Here is a 24,479-nt window from a genome sequence, read left to right as displayed (position 1 = left end):
ATCCAAAACACGAAGAAAGATCCAGATCCAAAACCAAAACACAAAACACGAAAAGTGGCCGGTGCACACCCCTAGTTTATACGTATTTTAGGAAAAAGAAAAAGATAAGAGAGCAACGTTTTTGTTTTATTATTTTACTGGTGCTGATATTTTTCTCTATCTAACCCAAAACCTTTGTCCCTTTGTGTGTTATGGAGAAAAATGATCAGAGCAGCTCAAACAAGTGGGAAGATACTGTACTGTAAGCAGCATTTCCTGTTTCAATTAACCAGGTTGGCAAAAACTCAGCCTGAAAGTATTTTTGGTGCATATTATCATTATTATTATTATTATTAGCATATCACTCTGTCCATTAGTCTTCCAGTTCTCTGCCTTTTCCTGGCACCCCGAGCCTACGCAGTCTTCAGGGACAAGCACAGGATTTCTAGAGTGGGGGTCTCAAATGCTTGATTTTAGACAGTGTGGCCAGCCCATAAAGATGGCATAATAAGCACTTCATACATAGTGTAGTGTATGTCATACATCAGACATATACAGGGCCAGTGATCACAGTAACCCGTTATATGTGGCAGTAGGACCAGCCATACATAGTGCAGTGTATGTAATACATCAGACATATACAGGACCAGTGATCACAGTAACCCGTTATATGCGGCAGTAGGACCAGCCATACATAGTGCAGTATCTAATACATCAGACATATACAGGGCCAGTGATCATAGTAATCTGTTATATGTAGCAGTAGGACCAGCCATACATAGTGCAGTGTATGTAATACATCAGACATATACAGGGCCAGTGATCACAGTAACCTGTTATATGTGGCAGTAGGACCATCCATACATAGTGCAGTGTATGTAATACATCAGACATATACAGGGCCAGTGATCACAGCAGTAACCCGTTATATGTGGCAGTAGGACCAGCCATACATATTGCAGTGTATGTAATACATCAGACATATACAGGGCCAGTGATCACAGTAACCTGTTATATGAGGCAGTAGGACCAGCCATACATAGTGCAGTGTATGTAATACATAAGACATATACAGGACCAGTGATCACAGTAACCTGTTATATGAGGCAGTAGGACCAGCCCTACATAGTGCAGTGTATGTAATACATCAGATATATACAGGGCCAGTGATCACAGTAACCTGTTATATGCGGCAGTAGGACCAGCCATACATAGTGCAGTGTATGTAATACATCAGACATATACAGGGCCAGTGATCACAGTAGCACGTTATATGTGGCAGTAGGACCAGCCATACATAGTGCAGTGTATGTAATACATCAGACATATACAGGGCCAGTGATCACAGTAACCTGTTATATGCGGCAGTAGGACCAGCCATACATAGTGCAGTGTATGTAATACATCAGATATATACAGGGCCAGTGATCACAGTAACCTGTTATATGCGGCAGTAGGACCAGCCATACATAGTGCAGTGTATGTAATACATCGGACATATACAGGACCAGTGATCACAGTAACCCGTTATATGCGGCAGTAGGACCAGCCATACATAGTGCAGTGTATGTAATACATCAGACATATACAGGACCAGTGATCACAGTAACCCGTTATATATACGGTAGTAGGACCAGCCATACATAGTGCAGTGTATGTAATACATCAGACATATACAGGGCCAGTGATCACAGTAACCTGTTATATGAGGCAGTAGGACCAGCCATACATAGTGCAGTGTATGTAATACATCAGACATATACAGGGCCAGTGATCACAGTAACCTGTTATATATACGGCAGTAGGACCAGCCAAACATAGTGCAGTGTATGTAATACATCAGACATATTCAGGACCAGTGATCACAGTAACCCGTTATATACGGTAGTAGGACCAGCCATACATAGTGTAGTGTATGTAATACATCAGACATATACAGGGCCAGTGATCACAGTAACCTGTTATATGCAGCAGTAGGACCAGCCATACATAGTGCAGTGTATGTAATACATCAGACATATACAGGGCCAGTGATCACAGTAACCTGTTATATGCGGCAGTAGGACCAGCCATACATAGTGCAGTGTATGTAATACATCAGACATATACAGGACCAGTGATCACAGTAACCTGTTATATGCGGCAGTAGGACCAGCCATACATAGTGCAGTGTATGTAATACATCAGACATATACAGGGCTAGTGATCACAGTAACCTGTTATATGCGGCAGTAGGACCAGCTATACATAGTGCAGTGTATGTAATACATCAGACATATACAGGACCAGCGATCACAGTAACCCGTTATATGCGGCAGTAGGACCAGCCATACATAGTGCAGTGTATGTAATACATCAGACATATGCAGGACCAGCGATCACAGTAACCCGTTATATGCGGCAGTAGGACCAGCCATACATAGTGCAGTGTATGTAATACATCAGACATATGCAGGACCAGTGATCACAGTAACCCGTTATATGCGGCATTAGGACCAGCCATACATAGTGCAGTGTATGTAATACATCAGACATATACAGGGCTAGTGATCACAGTAACCTGTTATATGCGGCAGTAGGACCAGCTATACATAGTGCAGTGTATGTAATACATCAGACATATACAGGACCAGCGATCACAGTAACCCGTTATATGCGGCAGTAGGACCAGCCATACATAGTGCAGTGTATGTAATACATCAGACATATACAGGACCAGCGATCACAGTAACCCGTTATATGCGGCAGTAGGACCAGCCATACATAGTGCAGTGTATGTAATACATCAGACATATACAGGACCAGTGATCACAGTAACCCGTTATATGCGGCAGTAGGACCAGCCATACATAGTGCAGTGTATGTAATACATCAGCCATATACAGGACCAGTGATCACAGTAACCCGTTATATACAGCAGTAGGACCAGCCATACATAGTGCAGTGTATGTAATACATCAGACATATACAGGGCCAGTGATCACAGTAACCTGTTATATATACGGCAGTAGGACCAGCCAAACATAGTGCAGTGTATGTAATACATCAGACATATACAGGACCAGTGATCACAGTAACCTGTTATATGCGGCAGTAGGACCAGCCATACATAGTGCAGTGTATGTAATACATCAGACATATACAGGACCAGTGATCACAGTAACCCGTTATATATGTAGTAGGACCAGCCATACATAGTGCAGTGTATGTAATACATCAGACATATACAGGGCCAGTGATCACAGTAACCTGTTATATATACGGCAGTAGGACCAGCCAAACATAGTGCAGTGTATGTAATATATCAGACATATACAGGGCCAGTGATCACAGTAACCCGTTATATACGGTAGTAGGACCAGCCATACATAGTGCAGTGTATGTAATACATCAGACATATACAGGGCCAGTGATCACAGTAACCTGTTATATGAGGCAGTAGGACCAGCCATACATAGTGCAGTGTATGTAATACATCAGACATATACAGGACCAGTGATCACAGTAAGCCATAAGATATGTTAGTAGAGCCAGCTTACCTGAACTGTGGCCCTGATTCAGAGCCGGAAGCTCTGAACCTGGGCATTTTTTTTTTTTTTTGTGCGGCCTCTTGGCAGCATGCATAGCTTTTTCTGGGTACAGGAAGGCAGCAGGTTTTGCGCACCCTCTTCACACATATTTTTCTTTTATTTCTGAATTAGTGGCTGCGAAGGGCAGCCACTAACTACCACTAGAATCATTGTTTTAAGAGGTGCCACAAAAAATTACTAGTTGTGAATGATAAAACTCTGCCCTGAGCATCATCATGTTTGACATCAGCAACCGAAACCCAAAAGTCAGGATTGACATCGATTTTATACAGGAATTTATTTTGTAAACCAAGTTACGGCGAAACGCGCCGGTTCCAACTGCACAAACTTCCTATTCACGCCTTAGGGACAAAGATGTATTTTTTTCTATCCCTTTCAACTAGGTCTATCTGTAGGCATCATCCCAGGCATTTATATATTCTGCTGCTGGGGCATGTTCTATTTTTTTATTTGTATTATTAATAATATTTCTATTTTTAATCATATATTTGTAGCATCGCTTTTCCGCTGGGAGCTTCCCCAGTCAGAAATGTCAGATCTGAATATATCATGTGATAATTATACAGGTCATTGTTTAAAGAACAGTCAATGGAGAACGCCTGAGTTTATTTTGGCTTCTTCTCATATGGTAATTCTGGATGACAAGAACGGATTTATTCATGCAAAATACATTCAGCAGAGTTTTGGGTCTAATTACACAAATGTACATAAAGAAAGCAATTACGTTCTCTGGAATATTCTCCTTTTTTTTGTTGGAAAGTAAAAATTACTGACTAATTTATCAGCATGTCTTGACATTGACACCAAATTATTGTGTTTAACTAAAATGTAACAGAAATGTCAGATAAATGTGGAATAGTGTTAACAGTGAGTTTGTTTGTACAATGTCATTTAATGTATAAGATGGTGCCGCGGGAGCATAGTAGTTACTAAGGAATTAATAGAATTATTTCACAGTCTTTTGGTTCAGATCTGGTGCAAAAAAAGACATTAATTGAGGTGAAAATCATGCAAGCTTTAGGCCACAGTTCGTGGGCTATATTATTATTTATATCCTCGTGTTATATCATCTCCACATGTTTGCAATGCTGCAGATGGTGGGGTCTATGAAAATGGCTGACATGTTGCATGAAGCACATTTGTGCAACGTGGAAAACAGTGGCCAATGGGCCTGATTCAGACCCGCTCGCAAGCGCTTGAGCGCTCGCGAGCGGGTCGATGGTGTGCTCTGCGCACGTGCAGCGGCCGCACCGCGCGTGTGCAGGCCCTGGAGCGAGAGAGAAAATCTCACGCTCCGTGGCTCGCTACAAAAGGGGAGGCTGTCGATGTTGATCGACAGCTCGGCCCGTTTTGTAGGCATGGCGTGGGGTGGCTTCACAAACGGAGGCGTTCCCAAGCGAATGCCTGCCATTTGTTGGCAGCCCCACTGACATCACCAGTGATGTCAGTGGGCACAGGGCAGTGTTACTTACAGTGGGCACGGGGCAGTGTTACTGACAGTGGGCATGGGGCAGTGTTATTGACATTGGGCACGGGGCAGTGTTACTGACATTGGGAACGGGGCAGTGTTACTGACATTGGGCACGGGGCAGTGTTACTGACATTGGGCACGGGGCAGTGTTACTGACATTGGGCACGGGGCAGTGTTACTGACATTGGGCACGTGACAGTATTACTTACAATGAGTTAGGGTCAGTGTTACTTACAATAAGTTTGGGGTAATATGGCCAGAGCTGGCCCTAAGCATAGACAAACTAAGCAATTGCCTAGGGGCATCCAAGCCCACCTAGGGCCGGCAGTCGGTAGAAGTTTGGGGCAGGCACTGAGGCACGGGGCACCTGCTGGGGCAGCTGCTGCTGCTGTCAGCGGAGCTCCGATCAGGCCCGGCAGCAGCAAACAGTGAGCAGGCAGGCAGCGGTGGAAAAGCCGGCGGCGGTTGCGCGGGCAGGGCACCTGGAGGGTGGGGCTCTGCTAGTGGTTAGGTGGCCGCGATCGGAGCTCTCAGCTCCGAACAGGCAGCAGCCACAGCAGGCAGCTCACAGTCAGCAACAGCAAGTCATTGTGTTATAAAAATGTTTTGATTAAAGTCAGCTCAGCATGTAGTGAGGGGTGCTGTGTGCTGGCCGGGTGTGGGGTGATTGGTGATGGCTTGTGTTGGCTGCCTCTGTGATCTGTGCAGCTGAGTGATGGGTGCTGTGCTGTGCAACAGGGAGAGGGGTGCTGTGCTGTGCAACAGGGAGAGGGGTGCTGTGCTGTGCAACAGGGAGAGGGGTGCTGTGCTGTGCAACAGGGAGAGGGGTGCTGTGCTGTGCAACAGGGAGAGGGGTGCTGTGCTGTGCAACAGGGAGAGGGGTGCTGTGCTGTGCAACAGGGAGAGGGGTGCTGTGCAACAGGGAGAGGGGTGCTGTGCTGTGCAACAGGGAGAGGGGTGCTGTGCTATGCAACAGGGAGAGGGGTGCTGTGCTGTGCAACAGGGAGAGGGGTGCTGTGCAACAGGGAGAGGGGTGCTGTGCTGTGCAACAGGGAGAGGGGTGCTGTGCTGTGCAACAGGGAGAGGGGTGCTGTGCTGTGCAACAGGGAGAGGTGTGCTGTGCTGTGCAACAGGGAGAGGGGTGCTGTGCTGTGCAACAGGGAGAGGGGTGCTGTGCTGTGCAACAGGGAGAGGGGTGCTGTGCTGTGCAACAGGGAGAGGGGTGCTGTGCTGTGCAACAGGGAGAGGGGTGCTGTGCAACAGGGAGAGGGGTGCTGTGCTGTGCAACAGGGAGAGGGGTGCTGTGCTGTGCAACAGGGAGAGGGGTGCTGTGCTGTGCAACAGGGAGAGGGGTGCTGTGCTGTGCAACAGGGAGAGGGGTGCTGTGCAACAGGGAGAGGGGTGCTGTGCTGTGCAACAGGGAGAGGGGTGCTGTGCTGTGCAACAGGGAGAGGGGTGCTGTGCTGTGCAACAGGGAGAGGGGTGCTGTGCTGTGCAACAGGGAGAGGGGTGCTGTGCAACAGGGAGAGGTGTGCTGTGCTGTGCAACAGGGAGAGGGGTGCTGTGCTGTGCAACAGGGAGAGGTGTGCTGTGCTGTGCAACAGGGAGAGGGGTGCTGTGCTGTGCAACAGGGAGAGGGGTGCTGTGCTGTGCAACAGGGAGAGGGGTGCTGTGCTGTGCATCAGGGAGAGGGGTGCTGTGCAACAGGGAGAGGGGTGCTGTGCTGTGCAACAGGGAGAGGGGTGCTGTGCTGTGCAACAGGGAGAGGGGTGCTGTGCTGTGCAACAGGGAGAGGTGTGCTGTGCTGTGCAACAGGGAGAGGGGTGCTGTGCTATGCAACAGGGAGAGGGGTGCTGTGCTGTGCAACAGGGAGAGGGGTGCTGTGCAACAGGGAGAGGGGTGCTGTGCTGTGCAACAGGGAGAGGGGTGCTGTGCTGTGCAACAGGGAGAGGGGTGCTGTGCTGTGCAACAGGGAGAGGTGTGCTGTGCTGTGCAACAGGGAGAGGGGTGCTGTGCTGTGCAACAGGGAGAGGGGTGCTGTGCTGTGCAACAGGGAGAGGGGTGCTGGGTCAGAGGCTGAACTAACGGCGGTGCTGCTGGTACATTAAACAGACCTGTGTTAAATACAAAGAGTTAGCGGCCGTGTTACAATGAGTTAGGGGCAGTGTTACTTACAATGAGTTAGGGGCAGTGTTACTTACAATGAGTTAGCGGCTGTGTTACTTACAATGATATAGGGGCTGTGTTACTTACAATGATTTAGGGGCTGTGTTACTTACAATGAGTTAGCGGCTGTATTACAATGAGTTAGGGGCTGTGTTACTTACAATGAGTTAGGGGCTGTGTTACTTACAATGATTTAGGGGCTGTGTTACTTACAATGAGTTAGCGGCTGTATTACAATGAGTTAGGGGCTGTGTTACTTACAATGATTTAGGGGCTGTGTTACTTACAATGAGTTAGGGGCTGTGTTACTTACAATGAGTTAACGGCTGTGTTACAATGATTTAGGGGCTGTGTTACTTACAATGAGTTAGTGGCTGTATTACAATGAGTTAGGGGCTGTGTTACTTACAGTGAGTTAGGGGCTGTGTTACTTACAATGATTTAGGGGCTGTGTTACTTACAATGAGTTAGGAGCTGTGTTACTTACAATGATTTAGGGACTGTGTTACTTTCAATGATTTAGGGGCTGTGTTACTTACAATGAGTTAGCGGCTGTGTTACAATGCGTTAGGGGCTGTGTTACTTACAATGATTTAGGGGCAGTGTTACTTACAATGATTTAGGGGCTGTGTTACTTACAATGAGTTAGCGGCTGTATTACAATGAGTTAGGGGCTGTGTTACTTACAGTGAGTTAGGGGCTGTGTTACTTACAATGATTTAGGGGCTGTGTTATTTACAATGAGTTAACGGCTGTGTTACAATGATTTAGGGGCTGTGTTACTTACAATGAGTTAGTGGCTGTATTACAATGAGTTAGGGGCTGTGTTACAATGAGTTAGGGGCTGTGTTACTTACAATGATTTAGGGGCTGTGTTACTTACAATGAGTTAGGGGCTGTGTTACTTACAATGAGTTAACGGCTGTGTTACAATGATTTAGGGGCTGTGTTACTTACAATGAGTTAGGGGCTGTGTTACTTACAATGATTTAGGGGCAGTGTTACTTACAATGAGTTAGGGACTGTGTTACAATGAGTTAGGGGCTGTGTTACTTACAATGAGTTAGGGGCTGTGTTACTTACAATGATTTAGGGGCTGTGTTACTTAATGATTTAGGGACTGTGTTACTTACAATGATTTAGGGGCTGTGTTACTTACAATGAGTTAGCGGCTGTTTTACAATCAGTTAGGGGCTGTGTTACTTACAATGATTTAGGGGCTGTGTTACTTACAATGAGTTAGCGGCTGTATTACAATGATTTAGGGGCTGTGTTACTTACAATGAGTTAGGGGCTGTGTTACAATGAGTTAGGGGCTGTGTTACTTACAATGATTTAGGGGCAGTGCTACTTACAATGCACTTGGCAGCCAGACATAAAGAGACAGCGCCGCCATTTGCAAGGCAATCAGAGCTTGCGGACCGGCCGCCGATTAGCAGTGGCAGCTCATGATTGGAGATGCGATTGGCTCACGTCCGGCGCCAGATTCAAATTGCACCTGCTCTGTCTGTCCATGTTTGCCGCTGTGCCAGCTGTAATAAGATGGTGGCTCGGCACCAAATCCACAGCTGCTGGCTGCTGATGGCACACAGGGCGAGGCGAGAGGCTGCTGAAGGGACACAGAGAGGTGAGTTGCTGGGGGGTCATAATGTGTAAGGAGCATTACTGTGTGGTATAATGTGTAAGGAGCATTACTGTGTGGTATAATGTGTAAGGGGCATTACTGTCTGGCATAATGTGTAAGGGGCACTACTATAGTATGGAATGATATGTTACATGGGGCACTACTACTATGTGTCATAATCTGTAAAAAGCATTACTGTGTGGTATAATGTGTAAGGGGCATTACTGTGTGGCATAATGTATAAGGAGCATTACTACTGGTACTACTGTGTGGCATCACCTGAGTGAGCTCTGTATGGCATAACATGATTGGGCTCTGTGCGGGGGCAAATGTATGTGTTTTTTACCTCTGGGGGGGCCTTTTAAGATCTTGCTATGTTGCCCACAAAGTTATAGAGTTCTGGTTATGCCCTTGCATGCAAACACAGAGGGCTGACTAATATATATGGTCACTTTAAAAAGGACTAACTGTATTTAATATGAACTTGCATGAGTCATAACTTTTGACACTTGCTCAGACTGTGAGGATAAAAGGATACTTTTGTAGCTTTCACACAGGTGTTTGGCAGATCTCCAATTTCCACTGGAGCCAGCCCCGGAACCTGTGTAATTTAAGAATGTCCTCATTTTCAGCGATTGTGTGACAGTGTGTGGCCCTGACGAAGTTCAAACCTAGGCAAAAACCTAATCCTGGTCAGACTTCACCACAATTTCTAAATTTTTTGGAGCTAGGTCAAAAACTCTGTCCGTACATAAAGGACAAACAGACAGACAGACAGACTGGACCATGAAGTGCACCTTCAGCCTTTATTTGTTTACATTGTCCTCGCTTATAACCCCATTCTATTGATCCTGAAAAGGAGCCCACCATTTGCTAACATGCATGCAATCAGTGGCGTAACTACCGTGGGTGCAAGCCGTGCGGCTGCTATGGTACCTGAGCTGCCTCTGTGGCCCGCCACTACCCCTGCACCCAGTCACGGACACAAGGTGGGTGTTGATTTGGTGACGGCCCACCAGCTGATTACAGCCCGCGGACAGACAGACAGACAGACACGCTTTCCTGCTTATTATATAGATGATAATGAAATGACAGTGACATCTACTCTATGTAGCTTTTTGTGACCAACATGAAGCCAAATTCTTCTCTCCCCGGCCAGACAAATGCAATATTTTGCTCCAGAGTTTCATAAACCATCCAAGTTGGGTTTTTCCCCTTTGCATTTGCAGCTAGTGATAAATGTTACCATACTAGAAGATAAACTGTTAATAAAACAATTACTCAAGCAGTTTCGTTTAATTAAGTCCAAACTAAATAAAGAAACTAATAAAGAGTCCAAATTGAGTAACTACACCAATAATGTGATTAACGACATGACATCTCCTTGATGGATGACAATTTAGGTCATAACGAGGCAGGCAGCTCCTCCGATGAACGGTCTCGCGGTGCACAAGAGTTATTACAGTTATAAAGTTTGCACAATATTTCATAGGGGAAATTCTCGTAGTAGAACTGTTTCCCTTAAAAAGTTAAATTACAGCCATCCTTAGTGTTCAATGTACTCCATTAACTCTCCCTGGATACCGTGCCAAATGCCATAATTTTCTTTTATAATGTGGGCCTGAGTTTATTTTGCATGCTGTTCAATCCACTACGATATTTCACTTGACTGAGTGAAATATTAAAAGCGTTTGTGAGGCTGCACATTCACTTCTTTCATTTCAGAGCCACTAAAAAGGTGACTGCAGAGCTTCCCTTGCTCTCCTTCAGAACCCCAAGGATGTCATAAGTAACTAAGCCTAAAATAACATTATTGATGCACTGTGCATTAGTAGTCCTGGGCGACCATGACTTTCCCAGAACATCATTTATAAAATGATCACCCAAATCAACTAGACTTCTGGAATGGCCCAGATTAGAGTGACGCCTCCCCCCGAGATTTTGAGCGAGAACAGGCGATTGTCCCATAGGGATACTAACCTGGTGGTGAGCTGGGCCTGGACCTGCTGTGATAGCGCCAGTCACGTCATCGTACTCATGGGCGTATCTATAACTGCAGGGTGTGCAGTACACATGGTCCAGGGGAGCCCACCTACACACCCTGCAGCCATTCACAATGTTTACCTCTTCATTGGCGCTGCAAGTATCACTGGGAACATGGAGCAGGCACTATGTTTCCTGAGGTTTGCGCCTTAGATATCATCGGAAATATGGCGCAGGCTTAATGTTTCTGCAGATCTATGCAAGCACACCAAGGCATGCGTATGTCACAGCGCGACCGCACCTCAGAGGGCGGTAGATCTATATAAGGGATGTAGCCAAAAGGTCTACAATGGCTGTCTCTGGAAAAAAAAGTGATTAATTTATAGTTTGTCTGGGTACTCAAACCCCCCCTCTCGTGCGCCACTCCCTCTGGGCCACAATGCCAACATTACGACTGTCGACATAACATACCCAACCCATGTATCCTGATGAAAGTGATAATTCACTGAAACGTTGACCTTTGATTGGAACTGAGGGCCTGATTCAGACCCGGTCGCAAGCGCTGAGCGCTCGCAACAGGGTCGATGGTAGCCCAGAGCGCATGCGCACGACGGACTCGGCTCCGTCGTGCGCATGCGCGAGACCCGGATAGCGACGGGCAATCCGTCGCTCCGGGTCTTGCACCAAAGGGGGCGTGCAGTCGATGTTGAGTAACAGCATGCCCCCTTTGGTGGACGGGCCGGGGGGATGGCTGCCCAGACGGAGGCGTTCCCATGAGGAGGCAACCCACAGCAATACGAGCGGCCAGGAGGCCGCTCCATTAAAAAAAAAAGAAGCCCTGATTCAGAGCGAGCGCTCTGTCAGAGCGTCCGGCTCTGAATCAGCGCCTGAGTTGTGAATTTTTTTAGCTGAGTGCCGCACCTCTGTATATTTCTCTTTGTATTTTGTGAGGGCACCAGCGTCAGCTATTATGTTACTTTTGTGAGTGCCGGACCTTTGCAGATTTTACATTTATATACAACCTCCATAACTCCTATAAATGATACTTGACAGCCATAGTTACAATTTAGCAGTGGCTCCCAAACTGTGTGCCGTGGCTCCCTGGGGTGCCACGATTCTGTCACTGGGGTCCTGCGGCGGCTGCTGGCCTAGAGAGGCCAACCACTGTATTTTCATATCTTTTTTTTGCACGGATGGCAGAGGGGTTGGCGGCGTGGAGTGCAGCAAAGCATTGGAAGAGACATGAGGGGGCAAATGGAGAGACATAGAGGGGGCAATGGGTAAGAATAGCACAGTTTTTTTCTTTATTTTTTCTCTTTCTTTTTGAAATACCTATTACGTTATGTTGACCCAACTGCTTAATAACAGGACTGCTCTGTAATTAGTTCGGCTTAGGGCATACTTACCGACTTGTAGATATCCTTTTCCAGGAGCAGGCTGGACAGCTGCTGCTGTAGGCTGGTTCGGGGGGCGGTGCAGGACTGGTGACTTAATTAGGCCCCACAACTTTCCCCAGGAAAAGCCCACAATTTGCGGGTCCGCGTGGAAGGGGTGTGCCTAACTTACACAAATCACGTTGTTTAGCCCCGCCCCCTCCTTGTGAACCCGCAAATTCCCCATTAAATCTCCCCATCCTGCCCGCTTCACTAGGTAGTGGGGAGGATGCTGGTGATCTGCCTACGCTTCCGGGGGTGCGGGGGTCTACCCGAAAAATCGTGAGCCTCCCGTCACTTCCGGGAGTGTAGGCAAGTATGGCTTAGGGATGCCTTGAAAAAATGATGGAGACCCTAAGGGTGCCTCAAACTGAGAAAGTTTGCTAACCACTGCAATATGGGAATAACAGTCCCAAAATGCAATTTAGTGTACAAGTGTCTATATTGCATTATTGCACAAATATAAACCAATCCACATCAGGCTTGCCTACCCTCCCGAATTTGGCCGGGAGCCTCCCGAATATCGGGTGCCACTACCGTCCTCCCGGGAAGGCAGACGAGCCTCCCGGCGGCCCCGCGACCCATCTGGCTCCCCCACAGTAATGATAAAAAACCCTGCGTCGAGGAGGGTGGGGTGGTGACGCGCTTCGTGCTGAATCGCGTCATCGTGGCCCCGCCCCCTGCTTCTCAATGTTGTTCATTTCGGCATTGTGTGTACGGGGGTGGGGCCACAATGACGCGATCGTGCGGTCACGCCCCCTACCCTGCCCCCAATACTTTATCATTGCTCGGCCACACCCCTCGCTGTATGCAGACATTCAGATCCCTCCCGGAAGGAGGGAGCTGAATGTCGGCAAGTATGATCCACGTCATACATCAATGCATACATGTAATATCACCACAGTGTACCCTCCATGTGTGTGTGTGTATTTATGTGTAACAGACAGTAATAACACAGAGGCTCTACAGGAACTATTTTATGCTATTGCCGTAATTATGTCAGGCTGAGCAGACAGGACTGTTGTTACCGGCGGAGAGTTTATGGGCTGTGATCCAGTCAGAAGTAAATTACGGTAGGGATAATGAGAATGCAGCTGGCATGGCGTAGCGTCCCTGGCATATACTACAATCCCCAGTATCAGTAGACTTGGGCACAGCTGCTGTGGGAGTTTTCTGGCTGCGGAATGCTGAGCACTTCAGATGTTACATTTTCCTGCATTCATATCTTGTAAGGCCCGTTCTTCACACTCCTTTTGGTCCGGACAAGCTGCTACTACTAAACTGCCCTTCGTAAAAAAAGAAAAAACCTGAATAAAAGGAAAACGCTCATCACAACATTTATCTCAGTGCAGGTAGTTAACCCAGCAGCAGCAATGGGGAATATATGTCCCTAGGGTAGAATGTGAGGTCACATGCGATACCCTGTATAGTCAGCTATGTCCCACTGATGCATCTTTACGGGGGGAAGGGGGTACATAGGGGCAGGGAGAGGGTGCATTGGCTGGGGCAGCAGGCAGCCAGGAGGAGGTGGAGTCACCTAACGGCGGGTGGGGGTACTCGGCAGGAGGTAGTGACTCGCCGGATAATAACAGCACCGTGGAGGCAGCAGGAGCACCGGGCAGGCAGCGGTGTGAAGTGACCCGGCAACTTCATTCATCTATATACAGCTTAGCAGCAGGGTGGGGGCCGACTGTGGAGGTAGCAGGGGCAGCTGTGTGAAGTGACTCGGCATATGCAGGGTTACTTCATTAATCTAGCACAGTGGCGTGGGTAGGGGCAGAGTGGCCAGCCTTGGGGTCACTGGGCGGGCAGCAGTATATTCACTAATGTTCTCTTTTCATTATAGTGTCCCCGGTCGCACAAGGCGTAGGGGGGCACAGTTTTTCTCCCTCCCCCTTTCTCCCTGGGCCCCTGTGATTGGCTAGCTGTCAGTGCAGGGGGTGGGGAGAACAGGAAGGAGACGGGGAGACAGGAGTCTTCCCTGCTCTTCTCTCCTCAGGAAGCTGCTAATGCTATCCTGAGATGGCGATTTTTTCTCTTAGAAGCGAAACGGAATGCTGACGTTGAATAGACCGCTATGTCTTGTGGAATAAACAGAACTACAGTATATAGCAAGCAGCACTCAGCACTGTGTCTTGAGCTGATGGGAAATGTATCATGTGACTTGTGAGCCATTGACCTAGTCCTAAACGAACTACTGAACTATATGCCAGGAGAATGACTCATTAGTCATCATGACTCATGAGTCATTCTAGTTCAATCAGCTCCACAGAGTCCTCCTAATGGGGCAGATGTATGAAGCTCTGGGAAGTGATAAAGTGGAGAGTGATAAATGACCAACCAATCAGCTCCCAACTGTCATTTTTCAAACACAGCCTGTAACATGACAGTTAGGAGCTGATTGGTTGGTCGTTCAGTGCTACCTGTGGTAGTTTAGAAGTACTGCCTAATGTGCTCTCACTGGGGCCTATTCATCATTGGAGGCCATATGGCCCAGATGATTAAGGAATGGTCTCGCTTCAAGGGATACTTAAGTATCTAACTCGCAGAGGGGGAAACTTGACACCGGAGCAATTCATCACTGCTCCGATGCGGGGACAGCTGATTAGTATCAGTTAGCATCGCAGCAACAGAAGTAGCTGCATTACTTACCTCTTCCCCGTCGGCCTGGATAAACATGCGTGACCTGAGGTAGTGAGGAGGCGGCGGAGGGATCCTCTCAGATCCCTCTTTGCATCCCCGGAAGGAGTGGGGTTACGAAAGCAAGCACCGTCTGTGGATGGCGCTTGTTTTCAGAAGCAAACTCTGAAAACTTTCAGTTTTCAGAGTTTGCTGAATATCAGGTGGTCCTATCGGACCCCTGATGATGATTAGCCCGGTAACTTAAATATTCAGAAACAAGCGTTTTGATGAATAGGCCCCACTGTGTCTAACTCCTCCCACTTGTTTTAGTTCCTGATGAACTAATCTTTGCCAGAGTTGTGAACTAAGCGAACTAGTTCACTTTAAAGATAACTTCATCTTGAACTGGTCATTCATGAACTACCCATCACTACTGTATTCATGGTGGAATGCATCCATGGGCCAGCACCACTTCCATCCATCCGCTTGTGAAAGTCAGTGTTATCACTATCATCGTCCTACACCAAGAGATCCATCTAAAGTCACATCTCTGCATATGCTCAACACTGCATAGCCCACAATGTTGTCTTCACTCCCTGACATGCCTCCATTTTTATCACCCTGGGGGTGTGCCCAGCACGCCCGGAGATACCAGGCTGCCTCCATAGACTTCCCCGCACTGTCAACTCCTTCTCAGAGACCTGGTCCCCGGGCAATGCACAATAACACCACAGTGCTGCGTCCAGCTCCCGGTCACTGAGGAGGATCCGGCAATTTGAGGTCACTCCCTCGGATGGTGACACCGGGTGCGGTCCGCACCCCCCCTTGTGATCCCACTGACTGGTGATGCTACTGGATGTAAGTGATAATAAAATGTGTTTATAATGCACATTTATTTACCCAGTTGGAAAAGTGCTTTAAGTTAGTCCTGGGAAAGTGTAACTTAGTACCTGCTACGGCTTTCTTCTTCCGAAACAACGAGTAATCAATATTCCGCGCCGCATCCTTAATCATATGTTTATCGAGCAACCACTGACCTAATTGTCTCATTTTACAACACATCCAAATTGTCTGACAAAGCCTGAGACGAAACCTCTCCCTTCTCTGCGAGTAACGGAATTTTATCTCCCTGGTGCAGCGAGCTGGCGATGCGGCGCGGAAAGACCTCGGGTATATACTGTAATTCTTCACGGATGAAATGATATAGTGATAATTAGATGCTGTAAGTGTTTTTTAATGTGTACCTTTCATAACAAAGGAGTTAACGCTTTATCAGAGCAGTAAGCTGTACAGTACATTTTCTATTGGGAATGACATTTTGACTGTCACAGGCCCTGGCCGAGCAGCGCTTCCCTTCAGCGAGTCTTGTGCTAGTAATTAATATCAAGCACTGGTACGGGCTTTGCAGAACATGCCAAAATTAAATAGCTGTTTAACTCCTTCAGCTATGGTACATACTTGCCTACATTGCTGGGCAGCTTTCCGGGAGCAGCAGGAGGGGACCTGCTGCTCTCCTCTTCGGGGGGCGGGGCCAGACAATAGACTGCATTAGGCCCCGCCCCCTTTACAGAAAACCCCCGTGATTTGCGGGTCCGTGAGGAGGGGCGTGGCTAAATGATGCGATTTGCCTAATTTAGCCCCGCCCCTTCCCGGCGGGCCCGATAATTTCAGGTAAAATCTCCCCATCCTGCTCACTTCACTAGGAAGTAGACGGGATGCGGGAGATATGCCTACTCTTCCGAGATCGCGGGGGGTTACCCGAAAAATCGGGAGCCTCCCGCGATTCCCGGGAGAGTAGACATGCATGCTATGGTAAAGCGTCTCCAGTTTCTAAAAAGGATTAATTGGTAGAATTAAATGGGAGCGGGTAAAGAATTGGGAACACTGACACAGGAAAAAAGTTTAGTCCATCCTCATAGAATTAAAATAATAGCCCCCCCCCAGCCTTTCAGCAGTTCCCAAAAAGCTTTTGCTGTGTCCCTTCCTCCATCCCCAATAAGCTCCGTGGCCTCCGCCATGGGAGCCAGCGTTTAATAAATTTGGGTAGTGCACAAATTTTCCACTATATCACTCCAAAGGGGTATGCAAAGTCATGATGGCGGCCAGCACAAATATTGGGGCTGATTTAGCACCCACAGCACCTCCTGAGCTGGCTCCCATGGCCCCCACCGCTATAAATCCAATATGTATAAAACAAATAATATCATAATAATAAAAAAATATATAAAAATAATCATGCATATTTTGGGGTGGGGGAGGGTAAGAGTCACGTGTACCCCGATGCAACTGCTACTGATATAGGAACTTTACATAACATAAAAGAGGCCACGCCATGACCAGTTCTGGACAAACCACACCCATATTAGTGTAGATCTCAACCCTTCCGGTCCTTTGGTGATCAGATATGCCATGTGATTACAGACAACAGTGGTACATCTCACCACCAATGCCACCACTCTCCACTGCCCCCCTCATCCTAGACTCCATCCTCTTGTTCACCCCTCACATTTAGGGCGGAGATTCTAACTATCATTTAGCTAAGACATTCTATAAAATAACTACAATCTGGTTGGTTGCTATGGGCAACATCTCCACTGGTCGTCTTTAGAAGGCTTGCTAAATCTCCCACTTAGGGGTCCATTTAAGTAGATGTGACTAATACCCCTTTTACACCGGAGCTAAAACCCGGGTTATTGCAGGGTCAACCCGGCAGCTCCTTGGTGTAAAAGGGGTGAGGGTTGGATTTACCTGGCAATCCAACCCAGGTATATAGCAGGGTTTAACACGGGCGTAGCCCGTGAAACCCTGCTCTGTGTACGGCACACTCCGGGTCTTGATGACCTGCAGTGCGCCGCAAGCCGGGCCGATTGGTCCGGCTTCAGTGGCACTTGGAGTTGACGTCATCTCCAAGCGTCCACTTTCACGCCGGAAAAGCTGGGTCTATGCAGATCCGACTGCGGTGTGAGCGGCGCCGACTCGGGAATATCCCGAGTCGGCGCCGGCTAAATTCCGGGTCTTATCCGGATAGGAACCCGGTTCCAACTCCGGGTCAAACCCAGAATTTTGGTGGAAAAGGGGTATTACTCACATCCCAAATGAATGGCGGCTATATGCTGCATTTATAGTTCCGCCTAGTTCATCTATTTTAGTTTGCAGTCCCATAGGGCTGTGTGCAAAAACCCATGAGTCTGGGGCAAGATCAGGCCGGGAGGGGGAGCGGGGATTGCTGGGTAGATGGCAGTGTTTTCACACTGTTGCACAGGGCAACTCATACACACTTGTCCAATCCTCAGAAGATCCAACACCAGATCAGGCTGTTTATACAATCCTACTGCAAACCTGGCTACAGGTTCTACAACAAACCCCCTAGCAACAGCTCCCCCTGCACCCATGGTAGTAATGTTCCTGTTTTGTGATGTGTTTCATATAGATAAATTGAGAGAAAATTAATTTTTCAAATCAAAAAATAATTTCCCCAGCCGGTGAGATAATGCCATAGCAGGGCAAACCGGTCAGCCCAGTGCTAGAATTCCTCTGAAAGTAGAGACCCCCAAATAAAATGGGGTTCCCCTTTCTGAGGAACAACCAGCCCCAGTGGCACTGGGTGCAGGGTTAATGTGTAAAACATAGAAAGTAATATTGTTCTTTACAGACAGACTAAAAGTACCAGCAAGCCTCCCCCAGCATGATGGCATGTGTGGAACCACTAGTGCCAGCATGGCTTTGCGCGGCTAAACCCGTCTAAAGTCCTGCTTTGGGTGCCCGAACCCCTGTTCAGGTGCCCAAGGTGTCGACTCATCGCACATCTCTGCTCAGAGCCCCGGGGTCTGCGAGCTGAAATGTTTGCGCCCGCGGCTGTACTCACCCGTACAGAGCAACAATTGAATTGCTCTGTCGGGCGCCCGGCACCTGCAGCCACAGGGGCTAACAATTGAATCGCCCCCTGAATATTTTAGTAATTTATTGAAAAAATACTGTTCACCTAGTGGGCGATGTCCTGTTTAAGCTCTTTTGTAATGGCCACTGCCACCCAGGACTTCCAGCATATTTTTCAGCTTCAATCTTCATGAGCTGTTCTTTGCTCCTTCTACGCCAACGGACTTCCTGCTGCTATCTCGCACTGGCTAATATCAGCCAACCCCATGGGGTGGGGCGATGACACGGCAAGCAGTCATTGGTCTGCAATAGCCATCTAGAATTTAAAAAAATGGTGTCACAAGTGAACCAGTCACGCCTCGCGTTTTTAAATTGGTCGAGCCACTGTTGTACATGTGGGGCAGCAGTGGAAACCCACCACTGATGAACCCATGTCTGCTGCCGAACTCTGCAGTAATGGCCGACGGGGACTGGATCCACCAGGATCTAGGCACGCAGTCAAACCATGGACCTGGTGTTACGACCAGGCGACCAGGCTCAGCTGAAAGCATCACTCAGGTGAGGGTACTCACTTGTCCAATGTTGGACCAACCAGTCAGTCGGGGGTTGGATTGACTGCAGATTTGATAAGTGTGTACTCAGCACCAGTCTCTCTCACAGGGGGAGATGTATCAAGCCTTGGAGATAGCTCAAATAGAGAAGTTTCCCAAAGCAACCAATCAGATTCTAAATATAATTTTATAGACTGTGCCAAATAATTGACAGGAGTTGATTGTGCACGATGGTGGTGTATGGGTGTGTGTGTGTGTGTGTGTGTGTGGGTGTGTGTGTGTATGTGTGGGTGTGTGTGTGTATGTGTGGGTGTGTGTGTGTGTGTGTGGGTGTGTGTGTGTGTGTGGGTGTGTGTGTGTGGGTGTGGGTGTGGGAGGCTGTAGAATCCTCTCATGGCAATGTGATTAGCAAATACAAAGCTAATGTCAGTATAGGTCAGATTGAACTCAATGCAGCATTGGGAATAAAGGTAACCACTTAGTTACCTACATCTTTTACAATGCAGAAAATAATTCATTTAAAAATTGATTTCTTCTCAGACACCTCCCAGCTACAGCTGACTGCTCATCCCCATACACTTGTAAATAGACAGTGTCAGAGACTAGCTTCAGAGCCTTATTACCATGATAAATGTGTGGCCAGAAGGTGAATAAAAATCAATTATTGGATAAATATCACGCTGCAAAGAGGCATATATTTTTTTTTTGACTTGCAACAAGAAAGCGATAACAGAAATTTATTATAGGGTAAGAGCACAGGTATCATTAGAGGCATAACAATATTGCGCCAGTATCTTGCTGATCACTATTACGCTTGTGTGAGCGATAACATCACCTATTCGTGCCGCACACGGCATAGTCGGCGTAGTTAGATAGCGTGGTTACTACCGGTGACAGAGATAAGAGCATACGATTACTGATATGCCCTCTATAGTGGAATAATGTGTTTATCAGTATAGTGAGAAAGGAAGAGATGTGATTTATCAGGGTCTGTGGTTCTGGGTCAGGCTGATTATCTAATAAATGTATAAATTCCGCACAAGTTTAAAGTTTAAATTAATTTTTTAAAATCAAGCCAAATTGTAATAAACCTTCTATCGGATGAGGTGTGTCATGTGTGCAAACCACCATACTAACTTAAAATAAAGACACTGAGACGTGGATTTGGCAGATAACTTGATGGCGATTTATTGGAGCAAAATAAATTATTATTATTTATTATTTATTTAAGGTTGTATGGTGGCAAAGAAAGGACGGCCAGAAATCAGCCAGGTCTGCTATGCCCACACACAAACAACAAAAGGCATAGCAGGCGTAGATCGCCCAGAGTGCATACACATAACCATGTAACTCATATCATCAACAAAAAGGTAACGCTCACCCCCATCTTGACTTCCCACCCGTTTAAGTGGTGATACTGCCCCCCGTTAGGTTGGTACAGCCAACTACCAGTCAACGAAGGTAGCGCCCTTAAATCATAATTGCACCCGGACTGGTGACCTGCCGTTCTTTCCCGCCACCCAAGACAAACCCACTGCATACAAAAATTTATAGGGGAGGGAGAGCGCGGGAAATCTGGAACAAAGAGGGTTAAGCCCACGCTTCAAGCCCATTATATAAAGTTCCTGTTGCAAACCCGCCCCTAACTGCCATAGGCTAACTCCCACCAGTCATTTGCATACATGCCGGCCCCCATCCTAGAGGTTTAAAACACCTCTTTTCTTATTTAATCTTTCGGTTTCTCTTCAATGATACACTGGCAGTAATAGTTGGGTTGCATAGTTGGGTTTCATACCCACAATGCTATGTATCCATCCAAGTTGCTTCCTGCACATGTTGCAAAAACTAATTTCAATAGGGATTATTGCTCCCAATGGAGAAGTAGACATGGAATTTATTTGAACATTATACAGGCCATGCTTCTGCTGCCTGTGGTATGTTCTGTAATCACCCATCCATCAGTCAGTATTACAGTTGTGGGGACTTTATTAAAATCAATGCTCCATATTCATCCTGACATGTACTATCACATACAGCTCAGACGGAACAGACATACAGATGTGTCCTCGTACACCTAGGGCTAAATTGACTAAGAATTAGGTTTGCCATTTACAGTATAGCAATCTGCTGGACATCACTGTCGGATTGCTGTCTAAAAATACAGTATTTAATAACCATTGGATGTGAGTGTCAATAGAAATGAGACGGAGTTGTCCAGCGTATTTTTCTCTGTCTAAAACCCTATCGGATAGAACCCCTTTCCGATAGAATCCGCCAATAATCAGTGGCGGATTGAAAGCACTGCACAGATGAGTATGATCTGTGCAGGCTTCATTAAAAAGAGAATAAATGGTAAAAGTGAATAAATGGTTAATTGTGTTGGGGCCCCCCTGGACCCAGGAGCCCATGTGCACTGCACACCCAGCACCAATTCTAAATATGTCTATGGCTTAACAAGCAACCTACAAGTCCAGCATGCCTGCCCTGGCATGATGGCACATATTCAATCACAAGTGCTAGGATGTTCAGACATTAAGGGCCTGTTGGCCAGGATGGCACTCGCCAGGGGCGCCGGCCAAAGGGGGGTGCCGTCCGGCAGTGCTAGCAGACAATGGGTGGACTACCGCAGGGGCTTGAACTAGCCCCGCTAGTTCTCCGGGCCCCACAAGTTTAGGGCAGACCGCAGAGAGAGCGGTCTGCCCTACACAGTAACAAACACACAATGCTGCCAGCGGCGGTGGTGTGTTTGTTATAGCAGCCAGCTAATGAGAGTCAGGCAGGCTCTCATTGGCTGATGTGTCCACGGAGGGAGCTGTCTGGGGCTCACTCATGAGCTCCGCCTTTCCGGCTCCCCCTGCAGCGGGTAATATGAGAGATGTCATCACATCTCTCCCATCCCATAGTGCAGAGCGAGAGCGGGCCCAGAGGAGTGGACAGTGGCAGACGTCGGCAGGAGCGGGGATCAGGTAAGTTTTCTGTGTGTGTGTGTTTTTTTTTCTGGCACAGCACAGGGGGGGAGTGTGACTACTAGGGGGCACTGTATAGAGGGAGTCCGCTACTGGGAGTATGTTATGGTGTTGGCGGCTGATACTGGGGGCATTGTATTGGGGATGCCGCTACTGGGGGCACGTTATGGGGGGGGATGGCCACTATTGGGGGCACTGTATAGGGGGGACTACTACTGGGGGCAATGTATAGGGGGGACTATTACTGGGAGCAATGCACAAGGGGGACTACTACTGGGGGCACTGCATAGGATGGACTACTACTGGGGGCACTGCATAGAGGGGACTACTGATGGGGCACTGCATAGAGGGGACTGCTACTGGGGGCACTTCCTGAAATTAGGAGGGGGCGTCAGTCTATTACCTTGCCAGGGGCGCTCGGATCCCTAGATACAACCCTGACTGTTGTTGTAATTTATTTAAAAAAAAAATCATTCCCCACCCATCCGTCATTGTCTAATTTAATAGCCACAACATCCAGGAATCACATCCTCTTCGATCTAAGTAGGTATCTATGAATCATGGCCAAATAACAAACCCGATGGACTGACCCTGCAGAGTGCCGCGACGCAGGTGTCCAAGTCACTTGCCATCACTCTTCACTGAAATGAATAGGGACGCGCTGATTGGCTGAGAGCGGGGGAGAAGCGCTTTCAGCCAATCAGCACTTCTCCATTCTCCCAGTTTATTTTTGAGAATAAGATGAGTGAGAAAGATGCTCGGAGCATACTATGCAGCCTAACAGAGGTAATGGGGATGGTGTAGGAAGTGTTGGGGAGTACACTAATTATTACATGGGAAAAGGATGTCGGAGATTGGGAAACTAATTAATAAATAACTTTTCATTACAATTTTAAAATAGATGGCTTGTACAACAGGGTGCTCCTGTCCAAGTCTCTTTCTATGCCATACAGAATCTAAAAGCGTCTCAAAGTTAGTAATGTATGTAATAAAATACAAATACATTCACTTTATTCTTTATATCCTTCAGCAAAGTCGTAACCTATAACTTTCAGCAAAATTTGCTTTAAAAAATCCCTCTACCAGTGACAGCTGCCTTAGGGTCCCCCCACTAGATGTAAGCAATGGTGATATTTACGTGGTTGAGCTATTATCGACCGACTGTGTATGCGTCACTGTCACACTGCTCAGGCGCCAAGGTATCTTCGGGATACCCGTTGCAGTGAGGAATTTTTTGCAAAGTGTATACTTCATGCTCCTCCACATCACAGTTGTGAGTTACTGTTTATTTTTTGCAGCCGTCTGTGAATAAGCAGGTACCCTATAATAAATATACAACCAAAAATATTTAAAAAATTTGTGTAGGGAAATATATTTATCTATACGGAATTTTAGCCGCAATAAATACATTCAGAGCCATCTCCTAGTGTTGTTTTCTGAGTCAGGAGATCCGGGCTACCGTAGATATGATTCTCTTCCATGCAATGCGGCAATATTATCTGACCATTGGGTAACCTGCTATAAAGTGACCGGTAGACACGGAACCCGACTCATTCCAATGGTTCTCCTTCCTCTTTGCAGGATGCGGACGTGGATTGGGATGATCTATGGGACCAGTTTGAAGAACGCAGGTACCTCAATGCCCGAAGATGGAAACCTGGAGAAGATCCCTACAGACTCTACGCCTTTAATCAGAGGGAAAGCGAGCGCATACCCAGCGACCGCGCCATTAAAGATACCAGGCATTACAGGTCAGCTCATTCACCTCCTCTGCGCAATATGATTGTTTTATATTTCAAAATCCATAATGATAAAACAAAAATGGGACATTTATCAGCGGACAGCGTAGGATAATCTAGGCGTCCACTCCTATTCAACAGCACTGGCTAGATGGTCTCTATATTACTGGTCTTCACACAAAAACAGATGCAGTTTGAAGGAGAGACCCTCATCCCCACTTATCTACAGGATGCAAGCCTGAGGTTAGGACTTAAAGTGAGGCATTGTCTTTCATCATAGCATGCTATGCTTTGTGATTTCAGATTTTTGCCCTACTTATAATTGTGACTAATAACAACGTCTTGTAGGTAATTAAATAACCACCAGTGAAACAATGTGATACATATAATTAGTTGCATTTAATTGCAATTTAATTAGATAGGTAAAATATAAATGTTGAAAGGTGGAGGGTACTATGGTAGCATAAGAAAGATGTTCA

The 24,479-nt window shown here is 47.1% G+C and overlaps 1 protein-coding gene across 2 annotated transcripts in view; it reads left to right on the top strand.

The window, feature by feature from the left end:
* GALNT14 (polypeptide N-acetylgalactosaminyltransferase 14) overlaps positions 1-24,479 on the top strand; it is a 613,086-nt gene that overhangs the window by 219,759 nt on the left and 368,848 nt on the right. For both annotated transcript variants that reach the window (XM_088444427.1, XM_088444425.1), the window contains exon 2: positions 23,843-24,012. In XM_088444427.1, coding sequence (XP_088300553.1) covers positions 23,843-24,012 — 170 coding nt within the window. The remainder of the gene's footprint in view (positions 1-23,842; positions 24,013-24,479) is intronic.

The sequence above is a fragment of the Taudactylus pleione genome, unplaced genomic scaffold (assembly GCF_031769625.1).
Source record: "Taudactylus pleione unplaced genomic scaffold, aTauple2 ptg000363l, whole genome shotgun sequence".
Lineage (NCBI taxonomy): Eukaryota > Metazoa > Chordata > Amphibia > Anura > Myobatrachidae > Taudactylus > Taudactylus pleione.
The sequence above is the reverse complement of the archived record's forward strand: the minus strand, read 5'-3'. Positions and strand labels throughout refer to the sequence as shown.